This window comes from Plasmodium sp. gorilla clade G2 (genome assembly GCF_900097015.1).
Source record: "Plasmodium sp. gorilla clade G2 genome assembly, chromosome: 9".
In the NCBI taxonomy this organism is placed as follows: Eukaryota; Apicomplexa; class Aconoidasida; order Haemosporida; family Plasmodiidae; genus Plasmodium; species Plasmodium adleri (nom. inval.).
In genome coordinates this window covers 895,001-918,538 of record NC_041701.1, presented here as the reverse complement: position 1 = coordinate 918,538, position 23,538 = coordinate 895,001, and the positions used below count along the sequence as shown (strand labels likewise).

The window sequence follows — 23,538 nt, the reverse complement described above, 5'->3', positions numbered from 1 at the left end:
TTACAAAGTGTACAAATAAAATAAATGGTTTTTTCTTGCAAACATATTGTCCATTAATTTTTATTTTTTTTTACCGATCCATCTTTATTAATAGTTATATTTTTAATATAGTTGTCTTTTTAAAAAAATTTAAAATAAATAAATAAATATAAATATATATATATATATATATATATATATATATTATACACAATTTTGTGTATATTTTCTTATATTTCTCCGTATTTTTTTTTTTTTTTTTTTTTTTTTTTTGTTAATTTAAAAAATGTACGATATTTAATATATGCTAAAAATATGTTTTATAAGGCGAATTTATTATATTTACATTATATTATTTAATTTTAATTTCTTTTTTTTTTTATTTATTTTACTTATTATTTTATTTTTTTTTTGTCTAAGTTGTAAAATAGCATGTGTATGAAACTAAAATAATTATGAGTTGTTAGACCTTGAAATTTTTATGAATTATTCTTTAAAAAAAAAAAATGTGAGATATTATAATTTTTTTATATGTTAGGGAATTATAAAATTAGATAGCACATATGTATATATAAAAAATATATAACATATATGCATACATAAAAATATACATATATATATATATATATGTGTGTTGAATAAAAATCTTGTTATATATATTATTATTTTTGCTTTTCTGGTAGAATATTATATTTATAAGATGAGAATAAATGACAAGGACGAAATTGTGAACATTCTGTTTACAGTATTTTTAATATTGTTACAACAATTATCTCTATTATTTATAATATTGAATAGTACAAAAAATTATATGTATTTAATATTTTTGTTTGTTGACATATGTTTATGTTTATATATAATTTGTAGTCTTTATGATAATAAGAATGCAGGTGTGAAAATATCCAACCAATGGATGATATATATGATAACCTTAACTATGAAGATGACAAGTTTTTGTTTTTTTATAAAAGACAAAATAGATACAAATAATAAGGACAGTATTTTTTTAATATATTTTAGTAATGATATATTAGCATATAATTTAATATATATAACACCTTTTATATATTTATTATTTTCTTTAAGAAGTAGAAATATTTTAGAAAATATATTAAATAATAAAATAATTATTGAGAATATATTAAGTATTGATGTAAATATAATTAATTTATTTGATTTGATAGATATAATATTTATGTATTCACATTTAACTAGTATATATAAAATATTAACAGATAATGATGTATATAAATTACAAAAAACATTTATTATGTTAATAATTGTCTTAGTATCTTTAATATTGTTTGGTTTTTATTTCCCTATATATACTAATATTGAAAAGTCTTATTCATATAATGAAAGAGAAAATTTAAGTATTACTCAAGATGATAAAGTAGATAAGGCATACAATAAAAATAAAAATAAGAATAAAAATAAAAATAAAAAGGATTATAATGTTTATAGTAGTGATGATAATAATAAGTCCGACGACTATAACAATAGCGATTATAATAATAATAATAATAATAATGAATTATATGATGATGTTAATCAATATATGAAAGAAAATATGGTAATTCCTAAAAATAAAATGTCTATACAATTAAAAGGAAAGAATACGAATAATAAAAAACATTTATCATTATCAAATAATAATATATTTGAAAATAATAAAAAACAATATAATTATTATCATAATGATAATTTAGATAGTACTATGAATAGCTTAAGAGAAAGTAATGTATCATCTATTACATCTTTAAATTCGAAAGAATCTACATATGTTTCTTCTTATAAATCCAAACAATTATTAAAAAAAAATTATTCATCATCTATATCGTCATCATTTCATTCTACCTCATCAAATGAAGCATCTTCTTCAACGTATTTACCATCACTTTCTTCAATAAATTCAAGAACGAAAAAAAATAAATCAAATAAATTATATCAAAGTAGATATAAGGATGTATATACTGATGTTTATATAACAGCCAAGTTTCACTTCATCGTTGGTTTCCTTTTAATAGATACTCCATTTTTGATATACAGGTAATAAAAATAAAAATAAATATATATGTATATATATATATATTAAAAAATATTTATGTCTAAATATATATATATATTAAAAAATACTTATGCCTATACTTATATATATTTCCTTATTTTTTGTCCACTTCCTTTTCAGACTCCTTTTTTGTATTAGATATAAAGTAATGCTTACCCTTATTGTAAAAAATATTTTGTTTCTTCTCTTTCGATCATACAAACTAAACGAGTACAGACTGATAGAAAAAGAAAAACACAAGAAGAAAAAGAGTAAATTCGATTTTCATTTTTACAATATATTTAAATATGACAGTGAAACCAATGCTTATGGAAATGATAGAAATTTGGAAATCGATAGAGAAGCATCAGGAAATATTCTACAAAGGGTTGATCATAATAAGAATGCATTAGAACATAATAGTTTATATGAAGAAAAAAAAAAAAAAAAAGAAAAACGAAGAAGAAATATATTATACAATGAAAGATCTATTTCAAGATTAAACAAAAAATATTTAAATGGATATAGTAAAAGTAGGAATAGTTTAGAATTTAATTTAAAAAAAAGTAAAGAAAGAAATAATAATATTTTAAAAAAAATGAAAAAAAAAAAGAAGAAAAAAAAAAAAAATCAAGTATTAGAAATATTCAAGGAAGAATTCAAAAAAAATTCGTTAAAGGAATTTTATGAAAAAATAACAAAACAAATGAAAAATAATAAAAGTGAAAGAAGTAATGATTATAATGTGGATAAAATAAAATGTGATTCTAATAATGATGATAATAAAAATAATAAACTTGTAGACAGATATATTAATGTTAATGTTAATGATAATGATAATGATAATGATAATGATAATTATAGTAATGATAATAATAATAATAATAATAATAATGATGATGATGCTAATCCAAATGAAGAACATGAAGATATCAAAATGATGAATGTGCATCCTATGGATGCTAAAAAAGATAAACATCTAATAATACATAATAATATTATCGAAAATAATGTTACACATAATAATGATCATAAAGAGAAACATATAAATAAAAAGAGTGAAAAGAATTGTTGTAAAGGTAATAATATAAAAAATAAAATAAAATCCGAAAGAACAAAATCAATAGTGAGAACTAAAGAGAAATTGAAACCTTCTTGGAAAGATAAATTTCGTATGAGAAGAAAAAGAAGGAATTTTTTAAGATTGATTTATAAATTAAAATATAAAAGAGATATTCCTATATATCATTTTCAATTACGAGATCATTTATTAGCTTTATATAGATTTTTATTTAAAGGTTGGAATACTGTAAATTTTGTATATTTTGATGATAAATTAATTTTTTCATATATAAAAAATTTTAGATTTATGTTAGTAATATTACTAGATTATATGATAAAAATCGGGATAACATTTTTATTTATTTTTATATTATTAAGAAGTCATATCTTTATAAAAAATAAAGATGTTATATATATACATGACATACCTTTAAAAAAAAACATTGTTGAAAATAATTTAAGATTTCCACAGAGTTTTAATCTTTATAAATATTCAAATATACCTTTACCGAATAATTCTATAGATATAAAATATATAAATAGACATGTAGAAGATCATAATGATAATAATATATATATATATAGTAACAATAATATTAATAAGTTGAAAGGATATATAAATATGGATATTTCACATAATATGTTTAATTCAAAATGGAATGAAATATTTTTAATAGATAAAATATATTTATATATATCAATAATATATTTCTTTATCTATTTTTTATTATTTATACAAACATCTACTTTTCTAGATATTTTATTTGTTGCAATATTTAATACTATAGCACATTTATCTTTTTATTTTTCATTGAAACAATTCATTTTATTTTTTTATACATTCAATGGAAATATATATAATAGAGATTATATATATTATCGTCTTAATATAAGAAAGCTAAATTATCACTTTGAATATTTCTTTCTTCTATTCTTTAATATCCATTATTTTATATCATTCATAAAACACTTTCCTCTTTTCATGCGTATCATTTTTAATATAAAGCATATATACTACTACAGAAATTCGCACTCAAGTAAGAAATTGATAAAACAAAAATATATATATATATGTAATATATATATATATATATATATATATTTTTATATTTTAGGCTCTGGTGATAAGGAACTTAAATATTCTGTCAGTGTGTATATTTTATTTTTATTATGCAAATATTGCTATGCCCCTATAAATTTGAATATGCTTTTATTTAGTCAGAATATATTAAATAATATTATATTGATAGATAATATTAATAGTTATACATGGTTAAATATTTTTCTACTCATATTATTTAAGACCATACAAATATTAATGACACAAACAAACTATTTCATTATAGGTCTCTTCATTCTACATATTCTTTTATATATTATATATGCAATACATGCACAAATATTAAGATATATTATTCTTAGAAAAATTGAAATATTATATGTTTTTAAAAATATTCTAATTTCTATGTATAATGAAATTCCACTCGTACCAGATAATAATTCACCATATACCACCTGCACAGATATATTAAAATATTATTCAGAAGAGGGATTCTTCTCCTCAGAAAGTAAAACAATAAAAATAAAATATATATATATATATATATATATATATGTGTGTCTACTTTTATGTATATGCATACATTTATTTGTTTAATTAAATTATTTCCCGCATTCAGTTTTTTTTTTTTTTTTATTTTTTTTTTTTTTTTCACAGGCAACATGATACCAAATTTTATTTGAATGGGGACTCCTTCAAAAGGAATAACACATAAATAAAAAAAAATATATCAACATATAAATATATATATATTATATATATATTATATATTCTTTACTTTTTTTGTTCAAACTCTGCACGATAATTTATATGTGTTCATTTGTTTATATGTTTTTATATGGCATGAAAAAAAAAAAAAAAAAAAAAAAAAAAAAAAATATACATAATATATATAATATATATATTTTTTTTTTGACCATATAACTATACATTTTCAAATTAATTATTATGACTAAAAATAACTAATTAATTTGATATTTAAAGAAAAAAATAATTTTTTTTTTCTTTTTTCTTTATTCTTTATTTTTAAAATGCATTTTATATTTTTCATTATTTAATGTTCATATATATAAATATATATGCGCTTCCCATTTTTACATATCAATCAAACTGTTGATAATAGCTAGTTGAACATTTACATCATCTTCATTTGTATTATCATAACTATAAGGAGAGGATGAAGATATTAATCCTTCTTCTTCATGTCCATTATTATAACACTGTATATCCCTGTCCTTATCTTTTCTTTCAAGTTCGTTTGAGTTTATAATATCTAAAGGTTTCTCAGAATAAATTCTTTCTTTTTTATAATTCCCTTCTCTTATTTCATTCTGTGTGGGTGTCTTGTTTAATAAATCAGAAGATGATCTACTCTTCATTGAATAATACATATGATTGTTATTATTTATGATGTCTTCATTATTTGTCTTATCCACATTATAGGAATTACAAAAATTATTATAATAATAATAATTATTATTATTATTATTGTTATTATTATTATTGTTATTATTGTTATTATTATTGTTGTTATTTTTTCTTCTATCATAATCAAGAGTGTCCGTTATATCCTGATTGTTATTATTCATGCTCCTATTAGACATATTTTCAAATATATTTTCTCCTTCATAATTTCTATTATGCATGCTATAATAATCTTTTATAATTCTTTTTACGTTTAAAGAGTTATGAAGAGCTGTATTATTTGTATCTTTCTCTTCTGAAATATTATTTTGAAAGGGGCTTCTGTTGCCTCTAGCATCATTATTATGAATGTGATGATTATAATGAATATTATTCTCATGGTTAAAATGATGCTGATTGTTATTATAAATTATGTTGTTATTATTTATATTATTTATATTATTTATATTATGTATATTATGTATATTATGTATATTATGTATATTACTCATATTACTCATATTACTCATATTACTCATATTACTCACATTTTTCATATTATTTATACTTCCTCTGTTTCCATATGATTCATAATAAAAATTATTATTTGAAATAATATTATTATTACACATTTCACGTGTCATGCTTCCTTTATTTTGATAACATCTAATATTATTATTTTCCTTATAGACATTATTCATAAAATTTCTATCTCCTAAGTTATTATTTTCTTGTCCAGATTTTGAATGATTCGATGAGAACTCCAGGTTTCTATTGAATTCTTTAATTGATGGGCTTTTCATCTTTTTAAAAAAACTCTCACTAGAATAAAAAAAATTATTACTATTATTATTGTTATTAATTTGAGCTTTTATATTATGACTTGTCATAATATTGTTTGTATGTGATAAAAATTTATTATGCGTGGTAAAATTATATTCAGATGTATTTATATTATTATAATTTATGTGATTCTTATCTTTTGAATTATACAAAAAAAATTTCGAAGAAGGATTTGTTTCTTCAATATTATCAATATTATTGTTATCATTATTATTATTGTTATCATTATTATTATTGTTATCATTATATATTTTATTTTTGTTTGGATTCTCTTCCTTTCCATCAATCATAATCATATTCATTTCTTCATTCATATCATTATCATCATTTTGTTTGTTTGTTTTTTTTTTTTTTTTTTCATTTCCATTAATGTGTACAGGTGAAATATCTCCATATGGATATGAATCACCTGAAGAACTCTTTGAATATATGTTATTATTTCTAATCATATCCTTCTCTGAAGATTTTATGTCCGGTCTATTAAAATGATCATCCTTACTATTTATATCTACATACATGTTACTATACACTAGTTTGTTTTTACTTTTACTTTTCTTTGTCTTCCTCAACAAGGAATTATCATCATAAATATTATTATTATTATTATTATTAGTATTATTTGTTTTTTTGTTTTTTTTTTCGCAATGATCATCCTTTATGTTATTTTCATTTATATATTTCTTCTCATTTTTTGTATTTACAATTTGCACCTCCTTATTATCATCTATTAATATATATTCCATATCATCGCTTTTATTAAATAAATCCTTTTTTTGGTCGTCTTTATTTTCATCAGTATCTTGGATTTTATTTTTTCTTTTTATATTATTTGTGTCAGAGGATGATATGTCTACATCGACATTTTTCTTAACACTTTTAGATTTCTTTTTATAAGCATTATTTAAATTACAATACTCATCAATATCGAAATAATTTTTATCAAAATAATTTTTTTCAAAATATTTTTTTATTTCTTTATTTATATTATCATCAATTAATGTTATATCATTTTCTTTTTTATAGTTCCCACTATGTTTTATCGACATATAATTATTATTATTATTATTATATTGATAGTCAAAAAACTGACCACTCTGAATATTATCATTTAAATATTCTCTTGTCTTGTCAGAATTATTTACCCTTTGATTGTTTTCTTCTATAGTTATAACATTATCATTTTTTTTTTTATGACCCTTTGTAAGATTTCTTATCTCTTTTTTATTTTCATTATAATTCATATTATAATTATTTGTGTTATAACCATTTTGATTATGTTCTATATTTACGTTGTTTGTTTCATTTTCGTCAATGGTATATGATATTCTATTATTATCAACATATGATTCGTTATATATATTTACATTATTATTATAATCATCCTCTTTATTTATTGAGTTTATAACAATATTATTGTGTTCATCAGAATAATGAAAGTTTAGACTGTCTACATAATTAGTGCTGTTCAAATGGTAGACATTATTTATATTGCTAATATTATTTATGTTATTCATATTGTTCATATTATTTATGTTATTCATATTATTTATACTATTCATATTATTTATGCTATTCATATTATTCATTCTATTCATATTATTTCTCCTTCTGTTCATGCGAGGAATATTCATATTTCCAGATAAGGGTAACATATTACTATCATCCAAAAGACATTCTACATAAGTATTATCTGGTTTTCTCACTTCATCTTCTTCATTTATATTTATTCCTTCCTCATTCATAATATCATTAAATCTTGAGGAATCATTGTTATTTAAAATATTTGAATTCGTGTTTATGTCATTTGCCCCCGTTCCATTTAAGGCTTCATTTAATTTTAAGGCATATAAATAATCCGCATCGACTAAAAAAAAAAAATAAAAAAAATAATAAATAATAAATAATAAATAAAATAAAATAAAATAAATTAACACATAAATGAATAAATAAATAAATATATATATATATATATATATATATATATATATATACATATATATAATATATACCTTGATTTTCATCTGTGTGGTTTTCATTTTGTATTTCTTGCTCCGCTTTCATCAAGGAAACATCTTCCTTATTTTCTTTATTTTCATTTATTTTTTCTTCATTTATTTTTCCTTCATTTTCTTTTTCTTTCTTTTCTTCTTCTTCCTTTTTTACTCTTTCTTCATATGCCTTTTTATGTTTATTTATATAAAATTTTAAATCGTCTGAGCCCATCTTTTATATATTATATTCATTTAAAAAATATAAAAATATATATATATATAATATATATATTTTATATGTTAATTAGAAACATAGATAATGCTTAGCATTATATTTTAAATATATAAATAAATAAATTCACATAAAAAAAAAATATATATATATAAATATTTATATATATATATATCATATTCAATGTATAATTTTATAAGTCGAATAAGACTAACTGATAGATAAAGAACAATGTGAAAAAAAAAAAAAAAATATAAATATAAATATATATGATTATATATATATAATATTATGTTAATATTTATATGTTATACCCTTAGGTATTTTATTATTATTTATGTCCACTGTAAACAAAAAAAAAAAAAAAAAAACTAAATAAATAAATAAATAAAAAAGTATATACTAAAATAAACATATTTATAATATACTTTTTATATATAATATCTTAATTGAATTTGTGAAAAAAAGAAAGGAAAAGAAAAAATTATGTCCACAAAAAAATATAATTATATATATATATATATTATCTATATATTTATTATACATATAGAAAAAATATATTATTCTTTTATTTGGAAATGATTAGGTATATAATATATATTATATATATAATAAAAACTGTAAAGAAAAAAATATTAGAAAAAAAAGAAAGAAAGAAAGAAAGAAAGTATATTCTTATAAAATGTTGTATGTATTGTATTAATAGATTATATTATATTATATATAATATATATATTTATATATATACATATATTTTTATATACATTGACTTATTGAAGATATATAAAAACATAACATACATTTTATCGATACATAGAGGAATCATAAATAATATATATATAAATACATATTAATATAATTTATTATATATTTATATATATTTTTATTTTATCAATATTTAAAGAGCTAATTTTATTATTTACTTATTAGCTACACGCTAATAAACAAAAATACAAAAAAAAAAGAAAAAAAAAAAAAAAGAAATCTTTAAACAAATCACAAAAAGGTAATATTTTTTATGCCTTTTTTTTTATTTGTTTATTTGTTTTTATTTTATTTTTTTTTTTCTAAATTAATATAAAAAATAAGAGCTCTTTTCTTAAATTTATAAAATGTAATATATTATATAAAATAAAATGAAAATATATATTTTTTCTTTTATATATATTTTTCATTTTCTTTTTCTTTTTAATATAACATTCCAAAATTATTTTTCTTTTTTGGTTTTTTTTTTTTTTTCAAGCCATATAAAAGTATATATTTTTTTTTTTTTTTTTTTTTTTTTTATATATAAATATAAAAAATATATATATAATATATATATATATTTTATAAACTCTGCACACATAATATATTAAATGAGCACATCATTATTTATGTATATATATGAAAGTATTAAAATATATAAAATAAAAATATATTTATAAAAAATATAATATTATTTTATATATATATATATATAATAGTTAAATATATTTTTAAAAAATTATTTTTTTATGTAAATTCCTTCTCTTCATTAATATGAATCAATATTTTAAGATATATAGAAAAATAAAAAGGAAAAATAGAAGAAGAAAAAAATTAATATTTTTTAAATATATATAAATATATATATATATATTATATATATATATATATTTTTTACAATACAAAATAATAAATGGAAAATTTTAAATAACAAAAAAAAAAAAGAAGAAAAAAAAAAAAAAAAAATGCACACATTTTCATTGTCAGTCTTATAATTTACATTATGACTTATCAATGATAATATTTTCTTAATAAGTTGATCTTTTTTTTCTTTTTTTTTTTTTTTTTTTTTTTTTCTATGCTATTATTTTGTGCTTAATATATTTTATTGTATATATATTTTTCTTTATATTTCCATAAAGAATGTGAATATATATATATATATTATACATTAACACATATAATATTATTTTGTTTAATTTTATTTTAAAAAAAAAAAAAAAAAAAAAAAAGGATAATAACGTAAAGAATGAATAAACAAAATAAATAGGTCTAATAATTTATTAGCTCATAGTCTGAGATAAAATTTTTAACAATTTTGTTTTTTAAAATGTTCATATGAAATGTATATTTATAATTTCCATCAAACGGGTAATACAACTTTTACTCTTTATTAAACCCATCAAGTATTTTTAAACGAAATAAATAAATAAATAAATAAATAAATATATATATATATATATATATATATATATATATTTGTTTGTATAAGCCTTTGCTGTTTATATATATTTTGAGGCCATTATTTTTTTTTTGGAAGATTAAAAATTTATCATTATTTGTATTATTCCCTTACAATTACATTGTAATTGTATATGTATTAAGATAAAAAAATAATGTTATAAATATTATAGTTTTATGCACACAAACTACTAGACCCTTAAATGAATAAATAAAAAATATATATATATATATATATATATATGTATATTTTATTTTATTTTATTTTATTTTTTCTAGTGGTTCATTTATATTTATAATGTTCCTATGACACGACATATACACATTCATTTTTATATTATACATCACTAAATTTTTATTTTTAATTTTTATTTTTAATTTTTATTTTTTATTTTTTATTTTTTAAAATGAAAAAAAAGTACACATATATATTTAAAAGGATTTCTTCCAAATATTTTTCATACTTTAATAAGGGTACTAAAATATCATGTGGTAACAAAGAAAGAATGACAAAAAATCATAAACATTATTATTCAACTAGTAAAGAAAAAGATGATTTTCCTCATTATCATAATCTTGATTTTATGAAATATATTTTTTCAAATAATAATAATGATAAGATAAAAGATATAAAAACATGCACTTCTGTTGATAGTAGTAATCCAAATGTTTGTACAGATATTTATAATTATAAATTAATTACTATTATTTTAAATAATACATTATGTTCACAGGCCTATGAAATTATAAAGAATTCAAATGTTTTAATATGTGCTGATGGTGGGGCTAATCGCTTATATGATTTATGTTCAACAATAAATGAAAAGCATATAAACAATTATTGTATGAACAATAATATATGCCTTGAACAGGGTATACAAGTAAATAAAAATGATTATAAAAAAGAACAAATAAAGAAAAAGGAAGAACAAGATATATCAAATCATATTATAGAACATACAAATGACAAAAATGTTATTGCTAAACAATTATATGATTTATTTAATAATAATAATAATAATAAATTAACAATAAATATGGATACAAAAAAAAAACAGAATAAGAATTCTATGGAAATCTTACCAGATTTTATTTGTGGAGATTTTGATAGCATATATCCACATGTATATAAACATTATAAAAATGAAGGTGTTTTATTTGAAAAATGTCAAAATCAAGAAAATACAGATCTAGATAAATGTATTGAAAAAATAAAACCATATATTAAACAAAATGATAAAATTCTTGTACTAGGAGCTACAGGAAATAGATTTGATCAAACATGTGCAAATATATCTTCTTTATATAAAAATGTACAAACAATAAATAATATTTATTTAATAGGTGAAAATAATTTCATATTTTTATTAAAAAAAGGAAATCATGTTATACATATAAATTTAAATCCTTTTGAAAAAGGATGTGCTCTCTTACCAATTGGAGCAAAATGTAAAGTCAAAACAGAGGGACTTAAATATAATTTAAATAATGAATATTTAAGTTTCGATTCCTTAATCAGTTCATCTAATGAAATTATTCAAAATGAAGTTAAAATATGTAACGATACGCCTATTATTTGGAATTCGCAATTAATAAAATGAGTAATTTTTTGTCATAATAAAGCAAACTACGAAAAAAAAAATATATATATATTTTTTTTATGACTAGCCAAAATGATAACAAGAAAAAAAAAAAAAAAAAAATATATATATATATATATATTTATATATGTATATACATTTGCGTGTGTGTTGTATACCTTTCTTTCATTATAAATATAAAAAAAAAAAAAAAAAAAAGACTTAATTAAATAGAATTAAAAATAGTTTATTTTTGTTTATATTATAATTTAAATGAATTATAACAAAAATATTGAATTAAAATGTATGGTAACAAAAACAAATATGATGTGGTCAGGAAAAATATTGGCGACAAGCCAAAATATTTTTTTTTTTTTTTTTTTTGAAATAAAAATAAATGGTTAGCTTATATATATAATATATATATATATATAACATATATATAACATATATATAATATATATAATATGTACATATATGTGGGCATTTTTTTTTTTATACTTTACATAAATGGTATTTCCGTATATACCTCATTCTTATTCTTTGATTTATGTTTTACCTTTTTGTTTTCAAATGTTTGCTCAAAATTTGTATCGTTTTCATACATATATGTATTAGTTTTTTTAAATTTAGTGTTGATATTATTTTGATTCATTTGATATGTACTAGCAGAATTGTGTTTTTTTAGTTGTTGTTCATTTATATTTTGTGTTGTTTGAATATATATATCAATTGTAAAGGGATAAATGTTTACTTCTTTTTGGTGTGGTATATCTAATGATAATAATGCATTTGAAACTTCAATATGGAATGTTGAGCTATCTGGAACAAATACTTTTTCTTTTGAATTATCTTTTTTACTTTTACATATATGATAAAGATTATTTAAAGTTATTTTATCTATATATTTTTTAGGTATAATATCCGTTTCGATTGTATGTAATAATATATTATGTCTTCTTAGTAATAAAGAGAGTAATTTTGGTGATTGTGTTTTTTTAAAAGCTTGATTTATTAAATTGATATATACTGGTAAGAAATTAAATATACACTGTGAACTTAAAAAGCTTGTAATTGCTATAGGCATCCATAAGATTCCTCTTATATCGATACCATCATTTATTATACTTTCTTTTAAATGTAAAAATAATTTATCTACATTTTCAACATAATCTAATTTCCCTGCTGCAATTAAAGCATATGCACATAAATATTTATTAATAATATAATTATTTTTTTTAATATTCTCTTTATTTTGTAATATATTTGTATTATTATTATTACACATATTATTAGTATAATAATTTTGTGTGTTATTATTAGCATTTTTTTTAATTTTTAAATAATTTTGTGATTGCATATATTTTTTGTTTTCATTTGTTTTTTTAAAATCCATCATTTTGAGTTGCATATTAATATCAAATTTTTTTTCTCTTTCATTTAGATAATGGTTAATTTTTTCATAAGACATTTTTAATAATTCTATATCACGTATTCTAACTTTTGAGAATGCATAAATTATTTTAATAATATCGATAGAAGAAAATTTATTAAAATGACATTTCATATAATCACAAATAGTTTCATAAAAACTGACATCTTCCAATGAAGCATCAGCATATGTATTTACAATAATACTAATTTCATTGCATGTATAATTCTGAATATTATTTTGAACATATTTGGCTAGCATAAACATACAAAATTCATCAATATATTTACAAGTACCTATTGTAAATATAAAATTTGTAACTAGCATAGGAGGAATTAATTCTAAATTTTCACAAATTAAATCAGAGTGTGCATATAATATATTATTATCAATATGATTAAATATATATTTCATAATATATATTAACAATATTTTTGATATAATTATATTTTTAATTGTATATAATTTCTTTTGTAAATAAATATAATTTCTTTTACTAAGTTCAATATTTTTATTTTCATAATCTATAATATTATTTATAATTGAAGTATTATTATTAGTTGTTACATTTCCGTTTTTTAAATAATCATTTTTTGAAATATCATCAAAATTAATATTTTCTTTATTATATATATTATCTGGATAAATAAAATTATTATTATTATTATGATGATGATTACTATAATTTTCTTCCCTTTGAATATTTTCAATATCACATGTGTTTGATTCATTTAAAGAATTTGTAAATACTTGATCAAGATTGAAAACTGTTTGTTGATTATTCTTATTGTGTGTTTGTTTTGAAATGTTTTTATCATTAAGATAATTGTCATATGAATTGCTCAAGAGGATACTATCACAATTATTATTATCATAATTGTTATCATAATTATTTTCATTATTTTCATTATTTTCATTATTTTCATTATTATTATTGTTTGTAATTTTGTTTATGAGATTCATATAATTTGACAATATTTCTACTATACTTATGTAATACTCTTTATTTTTAATATCATTTACTGTCATTATTAAAAGATAATCATATAAATATAAAAAAGATATATCATTTCTTTTTGAACAAATGGTTTTATAAATATTTGTAAAGACGTCCATAAATATTCTTTTATTTATATATTCTTTATTTTTATAAATAAATTTATTACATGTATTATTATTAGGATTATTATTTTTTATAATATTATTTTTTTCAGTAGAAAATGATATATTATTATGATGTAATAAAGTTAATATAATTAATATATTTTTAATATCTTGAGAATTTAATATTTTATAATTCATTCTTTTTATTATATCTAAAAATATATCTTTATTATATCTATGTATATTATGAAGAAATATATTTGTATTTACATAATAAGAAACATTTTGTGTATTAGATTTACAATTTTCTTTTTTTTCTATATTCATATAATTAATTGGAAAAAATATATTATAATTAATATAATTTTTATCAACAATTTTATCTTTATAATTCCATATATCACATTTTTTTATTTGACTTATAAATTTATAAACATCATTATCAAAAAGATATTGTAAACATTTATTTTTATCTATATTTTTAAGCATCTCTTCTTTGTTTATTTTACCCTTTTCAATATTATGAATATAGTAGATATTATTTTGTACACATTTATTATTATCACTACAATATTTATTTGTCTTATTGGAGATATTATAATAATTATTGTTCACATCATACAAATGTTTATAATTATAATTATAATTATAATTATTATTATAATTATTATTTTTATTATTATTATTATTATTATTGTTGTTGTTGCTATCTTGTAGAGGTGGTTTATTTTCATAGAATATATGTTTATATTTTATAAAATGAAAAAGCTGAATATTATATGATATATATTTTATTATATATGATTTTTCTAACATCTCCTTCTCTGAACATTCTTTCTGATAATCCTTACAATCAATTAAATATTTATAATCCTTAAATAAATCATCTATATTTGTTTTGTCATAGTTATAAAAAAAAAATTCTAAATCCTTTTCATTCTTAATATCTTCAATATTTTTATAACAGTTCATATCATGTTTCTTCTTCCCTACAAGATTACAAACATTCTTATCAAAGTTATAATATATATGAGAAATTTTTTCTTTTACATTTTTTATATTTTTATATTTATAGGAGTACTTCAAATAAGTGTTTCTAATCATATTCAAAAATATAGGAGAAAGAAAAAAAACACACACACATAATATAAAAATATATATATATTATATTATATATATGTTGGAATAATATTTTATGTAGATAAATTTCTATTTATATATAATATGTAACATTATAAATTAATATAATACAATATAATATAAAATGTTTTTAATACATATACAAAATCACAGATTACATAACATATATAATAAATATATATATATATCATATATATGTTTTATTTTTATATTCCCTTTTAATATAAAAAAAATTGAAAAAAAAAAAAAAAAGAAAAGTATGATGAAGATTCTTCTCTTTTTATAATATATCATAAATTAAAAAAAAATAAAAAATACATATATAAAGAAGTAGATCTTCATTCTTCATATAATTGTATATTACAAAAAATAAAAAAAAAAAAAGGAAAAAGAAAAGGAAAAGGAAAAGGAAAAGGAAAAGAAAAAAGAAAAGAAAAAAGAAAATGAATTTTTTTTTTTATAGGTAAAAATTTTATAACATTAAAATAATATCTATGGGGTCAAGAAATATAATGCTGTATATATATATATATATATAACTGTGTATAAATATTATAAAATAATTCATATTATATTTTATATATATAATTTCTTTTTTTTTTTTTTTTTTTTTTTTTTTTTTTTTTTTTGGATGATTTATATATTCAATGATTGACTTAATAGAACTATTAATATGATATACATAAAATAAAATATTTTGTATAAATATAATATAATAATATGTATAAATAACATTAATTTAATGCTTAAAAAAAAAAAAAAATATATACATAATATATTATATATATATATTATTTTATCTTTTCAAGATTTAATTGTTTTTATTTTTATATATTTGTCACTTTTATCTGATGTTTTAAAATTTCATTTTATCTTCTGAAATTATGTATTAAATAGAAATATAATATATATATATATTCTTTTATTTTTTATTTTTTTTGTTTAAGTGATCTTACTTAAAAAAAATGGATAGTAAGATAAAATGTAATATTAAATTGAAACGTCCTAAAAAAGATAGTTTAAAAGAAAAAGCGCATAAAATAAATGAAGATGTGTTGAATATTTTTAAAAAGAAAGAGGAAGAAGATGAAGATGAAGAAAATGAAATAAAAGATGAAGGTAGAATTGAACATATAAAATGTATAAAAGAAGGAAAGGTTTTAATTGATATAGAAAAACAAAAAGAAAATTCAAAGGATCATTTATATTTAAATTTTTTAAATAATTTAGAAAATAAATTAAATCGTATACAAAATAAAAAAGAAATCATATATTTAAATTTTCCAAATAAATCTAATAATAATAATAATAATAATGATGATGATGATATAAAAAGTAATATATCCAATCAATATGATGATCAAGATATGAACTCATCAATACATTCTAATAATAAGGAATCAAGTGAAAAAGACTCAGATATTGAAATAAAAGATTTATCAAGTTTTATTATACATAAGAATAAAAATAATTTAAAATTAAATAATAATGAAAAAAAACATGAGGAATTAGAAAATAATAAAATCAAGACGAAACATAAAAATTATCAAAATAATGATGACAGCTTCAATCAAAATAATGATGACAGCTCTAATCAAAATAATGATGACAACTCCCATCAAAATAATGATGACAACTCCAATCAAAATAATGATGACCCCTCCAATCAAAATCTTACACATATATACAAGGTAACAGAAAAAAATTTAACATTCAAAAGAAAAATTCTTATAGATAAATTTGACAAAAATAATAAAGATGTACTGTTAAAAAATGAAATCAATTTATATGACGATTTTAAAGAACACAATATAAAAATTGATAATTATGGAACATATATTTTAAAAAAAATGGGATATAAGGAAGATGTATATAATGAATATATTAATAAATATTATAATGAATCCAGTGAACAAAATTATTTCGATAAAATCTATAATAATCTACAGTCAAGAGATTTCCGTTTCACAGGTGTAGGAGCAGAAGAGGAGATGAAACAAAATATGGAGAATATAAAAAAGGGGAATATAAATCATGAGCTCAAGGGAGACGACACGCATAATAAAGACGACAATGATAATAAGAATGATCAATATAAAAAATTTAAAAAACATGACATATATGATAAAAACAAAAAGTATGACAGATATGATAAAAAGAAAAAATATGACAGATATGATAAAAAGAAAAAATATGACAGATATGATAAAAACAAAAAGTATGACAGATATGATAAATATTACGAATCATATAGTAGTACATCTAAAAATGACAGCTGCAACTCTGACGACAGTAGTCAAGAGAGACTTCATAATGAAGATAATACATCGAGTATATCAAATAATGCATATAATAAAATAAATAAATATACTAAACATCCAAATGATAAATATAAATTATCCATTAAAAGCAACTCAACTAATAGTTCTAATAATAAATATGATTATAAAAAAAAAACAAATAAAAAAATAGAAGAACACAAATATTCAACTAACATATCAAAATATAATAATGATAAGAATTATGTTTTTTTTGAAGGGTTGATAGTAAAAATTAATTTAGAAACACATGAATTTTATAAATGGAAAGGAATTGTTTTATATAAAATAAAAAAGGAAAAAGAAGAGAATGAAAAACAAAAAACAAAAAATACATATACATATATATACGGATTGTTAATATTTAAACATTATAAAAATATTCTTCCATATAAAAATATTATTAAACATAAATTAAAAGATATGAAACATAATTTATATACACAAGAAGAACATAAAAATATATGGACACATTTTATTAATGAATTAAATATTAAAATGAAATCAAATAATCATAATAATTATTCAGATCATGATAACAATCAATATTTTAATATATCACAAATAAAATCCAATTATCTAGAAACAACAATAAGTCAAGATATCCTCAAATGTAAAATAGTAAATAAAAATTTAAAACATCCAATCAAAGAAGATAATTTATATAAAGAAACAGTTGAATTAAAAAAAATTAAATTGAATCATGCATATATACAAATAAGAAAAAAGTACATATTGAAAGTCTCACTGGATGACATATGTCAATATGTATAAATAAAAAAAAAAAAAAAAAAAAAAAAAAAATATAATATTATATATATTATATATATATATAAGAGTATATTTTTTTATGTTATTAATTTTTTTGTTAACCTACATAAATATATATATATATATATATATGTTTATATATATATATTTTTTTTTTTATTTGTGTGCCTTATTAATGTCTTGTGACATTTATTTTTTGTTTCCTTATCTATGTTTTATAAATAACAAAACAATCATGTTTTTTAATTTTTAAATAATTCTATTTTATTTTATTTTTTTGTTATAAACTTGTATGAAACATATTTGTTATATAAATTTTTGAATATTATTTTGTAATATATATCACGTAATTATATTCTTTAACCATCTTATCTTTTCACATATATATATATATATAATATATATATATATGTGTGTGTGTGTTTGTGTCTATATTATTACTTCGTTTTGATTCCTCAAATGATGAGTTCATTATATGGCCCTTAAAAATTTATACACAAATTTATTCAATACATATTATATCATTATTTTTAATTTTATGATAGTTTAATTTTTTTTCTCTTTTTTGCATATTTATATGTGAGGCAAAATTTTATGGTAACAAAAAAAAAAAAAAAAAAAAAAAAAAAAAAAGATTAGGAAAAAAGTTGAATTTGTATTAAACCGACATAATAAAAAATAATCATTTTATAATATAAATATAAAAATATAACAAAATATATAAAAATATATAAATATATTATAGATGTGAAAAGGAAAATATTCTAGTAAAGAATCAAAATAAACAAATGATAATATAATAGAATTATAAAATATTATTAAAACATTTAGCACCATGAACTAAAAAAAAAATAAAATAAATGAAATGATAAAAAATATACATTATATATAACAGCATATAAGGGTTCCCCTTTTTTCTTTAATTAAATGATAAAAAAAAGAAATTCAAACAATAACATAAAAAAAATAAAATAAAATAAACCATTGGAAAAGGGTGTACATATATATTACTTTATATATATGTAATAATATATATACATATGAATACACAAAAAAAAAAAGAAATATACATATATATTATGATGAAAAAAATACATATTTTTAATTTTACAATACATATATATATTTACATATATGTATATATCAATTTGAATAATATGTGTTTTGTACATATTATCAATTCTTTTAAAAAAAACATTTTTTCATTTTTATCAATTTCTTTTCAATTTTCATTCTGTTCAAAATTAATGGCAATTTTTGAAAAGTCATTTGTCTACCTTCTTGTATATACCATTCAACATCGTCATAATTAGAAACACTAATTAATTTAAAATGTTTTAAATAAAGTCTCTTCGGATGTAACGTTATATCTCCATTATAATTCTATAAAAAAATAAAAATAAAAATAAAATATACATATATATATATATATATATATATATATATATATATATATATATATATATTCACTTATATTTATGTACATATCACATTTTTTATTATTTAATAAATTTTTCAATTCAATTTTTTTACAAATAATCTTTTATATTTACCTGCATAGCTATCGATCCAGCATTTAATCCTCTTATGGTTGGAGATAAATCAAGTAAAGCCATTAGTCTTAATATATATCTCATATTTTCTTTAAATAAGATTTCCATAGATGACATTAAAAAACCTGCTCTCCAATTGCCAGAACTTCCTCTCCATTTGACTGGCTTACCAGCCTCACCATGAACACGTACTCCAGTAAATGGAAATACGTGTGGATTAACTTGAGAAACAATTTTATATTTGACTGATAATATCTGATTTAAATTATGTGCAGGTATATCACTTTTCAATGAACCATCATGAAAATACATATTTTTAAATTGTACACTATTTATTATAGTATACTCTTCATTCAATAAATTTATATTCCTATATTCATTAATATCTATATATTTTTTACTCGAATTACCATTTTCATATGTTTTTTCAATTAACATATTTTCATTCTCCCAACTATCTGTTATTTCAGTTCCCTTTTTTTCTATACTTGCCATATCTTTATTATTTTTTTTTCTCTTCTTTATTTTTTCTTTATCCAATATAACACCATCACCAATTTCATTTCTTAATACTTGATTTATACATATATCTTCTTCTTCCAAATCATCATAATCCACATCACCATTATCATCATATTTATTATAATCATTCATCTCATTATTATTAATCTTATCCTTTTTATTCTTATCTTCTTTCAAAGCAATCAAATCATTTTTATCTCCCTTATGAATATGTAATTGATCTGGAAAATTTATATTATTATTATTATTGTTATTATTATTATTGTTGTTATTATTATTGTTATTATTATTGTTGTTATTGTTTTTTTTTTTTTTTTTTAACTTTTCTCCTGAACTGTTCAGGTCATTATTTGATACAAAAAAGCTAGCTACTACCATTTCATTATCATTATTTTTTAAAATATGATCATTTTTGTTTCCTACAAATTCGACATCTCCATTATTATGTATATAATCCTTATTCATTTTATTATTAATTGGTTTATTAATAAATTCATTTTCCAAAATGGTTTTACTTAAAATATATTCTTCCTTCATGCAAGTATCAATGGTTGCACATGAAGAATTTTTATTTTCATAATTATGTACATTATTTAAAATGGATGGTTGTGGTTCATTTAAATTTTTATGTTCATCATCCAAATTGATATTACTATTATAATAATGATTATTATTACTATAATTATTTTTCCAAGTATCAGCATTATTACATGTTTTTTCACTTTTAATATCTGAACTTTCTAAACTCCTTGATAGAGCTAATCCGTCTGAATCTTCTTTTAAGAGAATTCGATTTTTATATAAAGTATTACTATTCAAAATAAGTTTGCTATTATTTAATTCCTTTATCGACATAAATCTATAAACATTTTCTTTGTTATATTTTTTCTCTAACAATTTGAAAGGTTGTAATAAATATGGAAAAGAGCAGCTAGCCAAAACTGCCGTATAAATTAAAACATTTGGAGAGTTCATATAATTTAGTACTATATGTCCATCTTCATCACAACTAAAATTATTATTTTCACATTCTGCTCTAGTAACTGTAATATTTAAAACTAAATTTGTTTTTATAAAAGCTTCAAGAAATGTCATATCACCATATAAATTATAAATAAGTTTAACAATTTTATCGATATCATAAAAATTCCCTTTTTTATAAATATTAAAAAATGAATAAAACCAATTTTCTGAAGAAAAACAAGAAACGATATTATAAATAAAATTTATATTAAATTCATCTAACAATTCGTTATTTGTTCTAGTACAAATCCAAGCTGCAACAATACTACCAGCAGATGTTCCACAAATTATTTGTGGCAAAATATTATCTTCAAAATTTGCAACAAAATCGTTTGTATTATTTTTCCTAATAGGCAAATTCTCATTCTTATTAGGTTCTTCAGAACATTTATAAAAACTATTTAGACTATCAAATAATATATTTTTTTTCTTTCTTTCTTTCAAATCATTAGGATTCATATTTATATCTTTCTTATGAAAATCAACCTCTCCATCTTCTTTAATAGGAACCTTTTTATTATTCATATTACAACTATCATTATAAGTAGTTATATTATTACATAATGTGTTCAATTTCTTTATTGGTTTTTTCTTATCCTTCATATTATTATACTCTTTCAATTTTACCATCCTATCTGTGCAAAAAAGGTTAAATTCATCGCATATGGAAGAATGATAGACACTACCATTAGAAGATGAAGAATTATCATAATGAAAATTATTATAATCATCACACTGGTTGTTATAATCATCACAATTATTTTTGGGACCATTTTTTATATTTTCCTTTATTTCTTGTTTCATATTATTCATATATTTTTTTTTTTTTTTGTCAAAATCCTCTAGTGAAACTTTTTTCTCCCTACTATTGTTACTGCTTGATATAATATTTCTTTTGTTTTCATCTTGACAATCCTTATATATATCCTTCTTATTATTATCATTACTAACATCATTTGTGTAGCTACTGCGAGATAACTTTTCTTCCTTTGTTTGCTCCATTGTAAGTTTCTTAGCGTAGTCATTAAAATAATCCGCATTTATTGAAGATTTTAAAAACACTTCTAAGACTCCAAAATGATGTAGACCTAAAATGGCCCCGCCACTTAAAAACAATGCAGTATTCCCCCATTGTCTAAATATATCTTTAAAATATTTTTTGATAACTAGATATTCATCTGAGAACTTATAATTGATATTCATTTGCTTTTGTTGTTCTATATAATTTTCTAAAAAATTTAATCCATTCATTACATTATTAATAAATTC

At 18.5% G+C, this 23,538-nt stretch overlaps 6 protein-coding genes across 6 annotated transcripts in view; 3 read left to right on the top strand and 3 right to left on the bottom strand.

Moving 5' to 3' along the window:
• Window positions 1-679: 679 nt before the first annotated feature.
• On the top strand, window positions 680-4,831 carry PADL01_0923500 (conserved Plasmodium membrane protein, unknown function; the record flags this gene model as incomplete). The annotated part of the gene is made up of 4 exons (XM_028681919.1): window positions 680-2,028; window positions 2,168-4,125; window positions 4,204-4,656; window positions 4,806-4,831. The coding sequence occupies 4 exons, from the start codon at window positions 680-682 to the stop codon at window positions 4,829-4,831; spliced, it is 3,786 nt and encodes a 1,261-aa protein (XP_028538248.1).
• Window positions 4,832-5,242: 411 nt separating this feature from the next.
• On the bottom strand, window positions 5,243-8,618 carry PADL01_0923400 (conserved Plasmodium protein, unknown function; the record flags this gene model as incomplete). The annotated part of the gene is made up of 2 exons (XM_028681918.1): window positions 5,243-8,259; window positions 8,405-8,618. 2 exons carry the CDS (start codon window positions 8,616-8,618, stop codon window positions 5,243-5,245), a joined length of 3,231 nt encoding a protein of 1,076 aa, XP_028538247.1.
• Window positions 8,619-11,233: 2,615 nt separating this feature from the next.
• On the top strand, window positions 11,234-12,427 carry PADL01_0923300 (thiamine pyrophosphokinase; the record flags this gene model as incomplete). The annotated part of the gene is made up of 1 exon (XM_028681917.1): window positions 11,234-12,427. The coding sequence occupies one exon, from the start codon at window positions 11,234-11,236 to the stop codon at window positions 12,425-12,427; it is 1,194 nt and encodes a 397-aa protein (XP_028538246.1).
• A 481-nt stretch (window positions 12,428-12,908) lies between these two features.
• On the bottom strand, window positions 12,909-16,046 carry PADL01_0923200 (conserved Plasmodium protein, unknown function; the record flags this gene model as incomplete). Its single annotated transcript, XM_028681916.1, has 1 exon — window positions 12,909-16,046. One exon carries the CDS (start codon window positions 16,044-16,046, stop codon window positions 12,909-12,911), a length of 3,138 nt encoding a protein of 1,045 aa, XP_028538245.1.
• Window positions 16,047-17,047: 1,001 nt separating this feature from the next.
• PADL01_0923100 (conserved Plasmodium protein, unknown function) lies at window positions 17,048-19,174 on the top strand (the record flags this gene model as incomplete). The annotated part of the gene is made up of 1 exon (XM_028681914.1): window positions 17,048-19,174. The coding sequence occupies one exon, from the start codon at window positions 17,048-17,050 to the stop codon at window positions 19,172-19,174; it is 2,127 nt and encodes a 708-aa protein (XP_028538244.1).
• A 1,182-nt stretch (window positions 19,175-20,356) lies between these two features.
• The window catches only part of PADL01_0923000 (patatin-like phospholipase, putative), a gene marked incomplete at both ends in the record, with an annotated part of 3,845 nt that continues 663 nt past the window's right edge, over window positions 20,357-23,538 (bottom strand). Inside the window, 2 exons of the mRNA XM_028681913.1 lie at window positions 20,357-20,554; window positions 20,725-23,538. The exon at window positions 20,725-23,538 is cut by the window's right edge and continues 663 nt beyond it. Of these exons, the coding sequence (XP_028538243.1) occupies window positions 20,357-20,554; window positions 20,725-23,538 (3,012 nt within the window). The remainder of the gene's footprint in view (window positions 20,555-20,724) is intronic.